Genomic DNA, 6,186 nt, shown 5'->3' on the forward strand with positions numbered 1-6,186 from the left:
GCACTGGTTTAGAGGTAAACCAGTGGTTCAAAACCCATTGCTTTATTACATTAAAACTTCCAGATATTTAAAAAAGTGCTTTTTTTTTTGTTTGCTGAAAAAGGATTATGAACTTACCCCTCTGCCCATGATTGGTGTCCAGACGTCTGCAGGTTATACAGTAAAGGACGAGTTCAGCGGTCTGGGATCTGCTGGGATCTCCCACCAACATGTGCAGAAGACACTGCTGCTGGCTTTTTTTGGGCCTGGCACCCCACACCATACCAAATATCCTTTTACCCCCCTCAATGTTCCCTTCTCTCTGGGTAACCTGAGCTATGCATCCCCTGCCCCACACCATTCCCAGTGTTTCTCTCCCCTCTCAATCCCCCATCAGTAAATGCTTTCCCACCTGCTTAATATTCCCACACGTGGCCCTTCGGTTAACAACAGCTCATCAATCACTGCCGTCAGCGCTACAAATGAAACCTTGCTCTCTACATAACGCATACAGTATTTACAATAAACATGATAATGAGGGATCGATAAGAGGCCTCAAGGTTTATAATGAGGAAGCAGCAGAGTGTTCAGTTGTTGGGATTCTGAGGCAGTCCTTGTGCCTGTTGTCCAAATAGATGAGTGAAGCAGTGAGCTGTGCCACTGAATCCAGTTTTCATTGAGTCTTCAGCTTGATTCAAAGCCAATGCAATGCCTCGGTTGGCTCAAAGTCTGCCATCTTTTCCGGCATACGGCAGGTCAACCACTGGGCTCGCACAACAGATGCAGCAAATGATCCTGCGTCAAATAAGCTCCAAATATCTCCTAACTAATTGCCAATTACTTTGAGGATTGATTTTATGCTTGAGTTCTTCCCACACTGCAATATGACTAATTCCCTGTAAAGTGTCTACTTCAATATCCTGTGCCAGGCTCATCACATAGGTTTCTTGTCTTTCAACGTTTTCCACAATCTCACCCAGGCTGGAAGAAAAGGTTAAACATGTCATGAAGAGCTCTGTAAAGCTAAATGGTATTCACTGTATCGCCAAAAGTATTGGGTCACTTACCATCACACTCAACAACTTGAGGGTCTTCTGCATCTGTAACAGATCCAAGACTGCAAAAACACAAAATCCTACCAAGTATTTTTGGTCTAGTTTCTTGTATAATCATATTAGTACACTTACAATACAACAAAAATAATCTACAAGTAGCTTTTTAGCAAGAAGTAGAAGCTTGTTTTTAGTCAATAATTCCTTAACATTTAAGAAAAAGTACTTGTTCCATTGGCAGATTATTTCACTTATAACAAGGCATTTACCCTATGTAATAAGTGACATAATCTCCCAATGAAAATAGCATTTTAACTTAGTAACCAAGGTTGGTGGCATCAACTAACTTACTCACTCTTTGGTTACCTAGCAACAACCTATTTAGGTTTAGTAACTACGGTGGCAACAGCTGAAGGTTTCACTAATGTGTTTCTTAATTCCTTAAGAAACATTGTGGAGTGAAAACTGTGGAAAGGTCATGTCACTGATTTGTTAGTATTTTGGATATTTAAAGCAAAAAGTTAATTAATGATTATAGATAGACTGACATCAAATGCTTATATCATATGTTTTTCAGCTCTGTCATCTAGTCTCTGTGATTTATTGCAAAATAAGCCACAGGACCTTCCTCAAAAGCTTCTCTGAATATTTTAGATATTCTCCGACAAACTGAGACAAGTTCTTTGTGTGTCCTTTCTACTGCAGGTTCATGGTGTGTCACAATTCCTGTTCTTTGTAAGTCCTTTCACATCATGAACAACCTCTTCCTGTGGAGTTGTGGGCTGATTTCTGACCTTATACATGATCATAATACATTAACCTTAAAGCTGAGGGCAATTTCCTATTCCTATCTTTTGCCAATAACTGAACCACCAGCTGTCAACTTCTCCCACAGCTTAGTGCGGATGGTGTTGTATCCCCTTCTAGTTTTGTGCAGACCTGGTATCTTGTCCCTGACATCCTTTGACAGCTCTTTGGTGACGACCGTGGAGGAGGGGAGCCTGGAAAGGAAGAAATTGATTTCGTGGAGATATGTGCTTAATGAACATAATGAGTTCAGCTCAGGAGGATCTCTAATTGATTGACTGATTGATCGTGCCACATGTGCACACAACCAATCTGTGGGAGCCAGAATGCTGACTCGCTTGTTGAGGATCAAACACTCATTATCCCTAATGACAGGAAATGAAAGCTTTCATTATTTCTTAAAAATATATCTTAAAGTTTTATTTGATGCCAACAGCAACTGTTGTATGTTTAGCTTTGTAAAGATTATTATCCTTAAGCTGTAAAGATATTAAAGTAAGTCATTATTTCATCTTCACTTTCAACCCCTACCATGTCAGTGACTCAGTGGTCAAGAACAATAAATGTCTGATATTTGGGATGTTGATGTCTTAATTATCTTGTGCTACTGGGCCGAGACAAAATCTAAAAAGCGTGCAAAATGAAAGCCTTCTGTGAAATCCTTGTTAATTGATCTTATTTAACAGAAAATGTAATCATAGATAATTAGTATACAATTTAAGCAAGGGCTTAATCACTTTGTGGTCAGCTTTAAGGGGTAGCACCTCATTTTTAATGTGAGTGGTACATAGAAGAGAAGGAACTTTGGAAACAGCACAAATAAGCTAAAGATCGTTTTCATCCAAATGGCAGTGAAAGCCTGAAATTACCTGGGGGAAAAAAAGCAACAGAACACATTTACCTTCTCGGTGAAACTTAATTCCTTCAACATTTGGAGCAACATGTTGTATATCTTCAGTAAGTAGTGCCATTTTCTTTGAAGCCATCTGCTGGAGCAAACACATCAGAGCCAGTGACTTAAAGAAAAGGAATAAGCAGATTAAGAAGACTGGCTTTGTTTTAGAGACTCCCATAAAAGCCCTGCAGCTGACTGGAGAAAGAATAATGTTCCACAAGCTGCTCAACATAACAGACACCACGGCAAACCTCCATGTATCATGCTAATCAAACAACAAAGCACCTTCAGTCATGCTTGTTTGGTTCTTTTGTCATAAGCATTGGTACAGGATGTCACTTATGCTTGCATAATAACGCTTCAATCATTATTATCGTTTGTTCATGTTCTTTCTTTGTTTGCTGCATACAGCATATTCAGTCACAGCGCACCTGTGGAATTGCCTGTTAATGCAAATGGCACATCAACCAATCAGAGCTGTGACTCAGTGCAGTTGGGCATTTATGGTAAAGATGAATTGCTGAAGTCGAAATGGGAAAGAAATGAGAATCTCACAACAGAAACTCCTGATTCATGGGATTTTAACACATAAATATATTGAATTTAAAGCGAGGTGTTGCTTTGGCGTCAGCAAATGTTGCAGCACTGCTGCACAACATCCTTCGGCCTGAATGCACAGAGCTCCAGCACAATGTTTAATATATTTAAAAGAAAATGTGGAATACAGTGAAAAGGAGGATTTATATAAAGATATGCAGCCAAGAAATTTGCTGCAAATGTATGATGCTATCATTTTAATTTAGACCACTGTCTCTGAGGAATGTTTCAGGCACTTCCAAGTCTACTTTATGCCATGAAGAATTACTTTCTGAAAGCATCAGGGAGTTCTGCTGGCAGTGTGCACCTAATAAAATGGTGGTGAGTGCATGTGTTTTATTCAAATCGCGTTTTTAAGCAGGTGAGACGACACAGGTTGTCTCCTCAATAAAATAACCTATGCTGATTAGGGCTTTATATTCTTCCACTAACTGAACATATTAAAATCAAGAAACGTATTCTGCAGACTGCAAAATCCATTAAATTGTGCATTCAGTTGTGCAAAAGGACTGGGCATGGCCAACGAAAAGAACATGTTAAAGGTGACAAGGTGGATGGTGAGCGAACGCTTACCTGATTAACTTCTGCTCAGCTTGAGGATAAAGCTTGGACCAGTTCAGACAGATAAAATGTGATCCAAATTTCTTCCAAACCAGATCTTTTCAAATATATTTAATCAGATTTGACCCACAAAAAACATTTTAACCTACTAAAAAAAATAAAATCTAGTAATCTTACCATTTCTAGAAATTACATCTGCAAAACAAATAGCAGACTGCATCTTCTGCCAGGTAAACAGTGAATTTCTGTTTCATATGACAAAATCTTAAGTATGCTTTGTTACCTAACTGGGCTTAATCAAGAAAAACCTTTCAAAATATAAGCACATTGTGTCTTTAAATGCTATGTCAAGGCATTTGAATCCTTTTTTCTCTGCCTAAACAAAACAGTAAGAAATAAATAAATAAATAAAATAGCTTTGCTCTGCATTATCCCCCCACCAGCTGGTCATTCAGACGGCGCAGCTGAGCAGGTGCATCAGTTAAAGTCTGCAACTGCACTGCGTCTGAATCTGAAGCAGAGCATTTCTGAAAAGGTCATGTATGTTCACTGAGCCCCACCTGCTCGTTAGGTCAGAAAAAATTAAGCCTTTATGAAAATTATATCTCATTTTGTCACTTTGCAAAAATGTGAAAAGGTTGTGAACAGCTGCCAAACATTTTTTGCAGGTTAACATAATTTCCGTTGGATGTGGTTTAGCCGTAAAGGGCACAAAATTATTCTGGTTAAACTCTATATGTTGTTTTTTTTTTCATTAAAAGCAAACCACCTGGTGGTTCTTGTTCACTATTTAAAAGACAGATTTTGTTCCCTTAAGTGTTCATGTTGCTGCAAGCAAGAAGTACTAAGATTGCTAATAAAGTCAGGGCTATTTTCTAATGAGTTCTCTTCTCCGGCCAGCTGTTAAGAACATTCACATGGCACACAAAACGTTTACAACCTTTTCCTTTCACATAAAAGCACCAACTTCAAAGTGTTTTAATTGAATAGTTTGTGATGCAAGACCAACACAGCACAGGGCATCGTGATTTCATCATTGTGAAATGAAAGGGACAAAAACAAACCTGAAAAGTGTAGCATGCATTTGTAATCCTCCTCCTTTTCTCATTTCCCAGATACAATTCAGTGCAACCAATTGCCTGCAAAATTCACCAAATGTGTAACCAGAGTCTACCTGCGATTTAATGTGGAAATAGAAATGGCTGTTCTGTGAATGCTTCAGACATTTGTTAGAGAATAGCATCAGGAAGACGAAGAAACGCAGCAGATAGATTGTTGATAAAGTTGTTCAAAAGTGTAAAATAAAATGTTTAAAAACAATATAGTTCAATAGATTATCTGAAAATGTAATGACCGAGTGAAAGACAACTGCAAATCCATCAAGTCATTTCTGTTCGCCTTGAATGACAGGCTGGGAAAGATAAGGAATTTATCAGAGAAGCAGAAAAATCTTATTTCTGAAGGAGCTATTGGGGGGGAAAGAATGTGATCTGATCAATTTAAACCAGAATTAAAGTATTTTTTACATACATGCGAAACGTGAAATGGAAAACTAACACTGAATGTCATCATACGCACACACTGTCACCAAGGTAGCCGTTTCATAATGAGCATCATCCTGTGGGAATGCTTTTTTTTTTACCTGAATCCTCCAGCAGAAATTCAACTGCACTACAACTGGCTCAGAGCAAAGGAGATTAATGGGTTGAACATGTTTCCAGATGCCCTCTTTTCAATTTGACAAATGTTCTTTTTTCTTACTGATACTTTTGGAAAGACAATTTTGGTTACCTATGACATTTTGTTTGGATATAAAATACAGAAATGATGTATGACTAAAAAAAAAACAAGTAGTTCTTTGTGGCATCTTATGATTTTTATGAAAGCTTGAATTCTTTGAATCCTGGTCTTTAGACCTCGCCTGTGATCAGACTAGTTTTTTTTTTGTTGTTTTTTTTTTTGCATATTAACATATCTCCCTTGTCAATAGAGTTATTTATAGTTTTGTCTTTTTATCATCTGAACAGTCATATGGTAATTGCAACCAAATATTCACACATTCACATAAAAAGACAACTTTCATTCACTCACTGACATTGAAACAGAATACAATTGGTCACGTAGGCTTAATGCAATTATTTCTATTTAGTTCATGTTAAAATAATGAGTGAAATATGATTTTTATTCAAACTCAGATTTATCATGTTTTGCTTTTTAAACAGCACAACTGGGGATAAATATTTTTGTGTCCCTCCATAAGCTTTTTCCAGTAGTTTGTAGAATTGTGTCCCTTCC

The 6,186-nt window shown here is 37.7% G+C and overlaps 1 protein-coding gene across 1 annotated transcript in view; it reads right to left on the reverse strand.

The window, feature by feature from the left end:
* Positions 1 to 248, reverse strand: part of atp1a2a (ATPase Na+/K+ transporting subunit alpha 2a) — a 56,113-nt gene extending 55,865 nt beyond the window's left edge. The window contains exon 1 of the mRNA XM_044135367.1: positions 118 to 248. Within this exon, the coding sequence (XP_043991302.1) occupies positions 118 to 129 (12 nt within the window). The 5' untranslated portion in view covers positions 130 to 248. The remainder of the gene's footprint in view (positions 1 to 117) is intronic.
* Positions 249 to 6,186: the final 5,938 nt, after the last annotated feature.

Source organism: Gambusia affinis, linkage group LG12 (genome assembly GCF_019740435.1).
Source record: "Gambusia affinis linkage group LG12, SWU_Gaff_1.0, whole genome shotgun sequence".
Lineage (NCBI taxonomy): Eukaryota > Metazoa > Chordata > Actinopteri > Cyprinodontiformes > Poeciliidae > Gambusia > Gambusia affinis.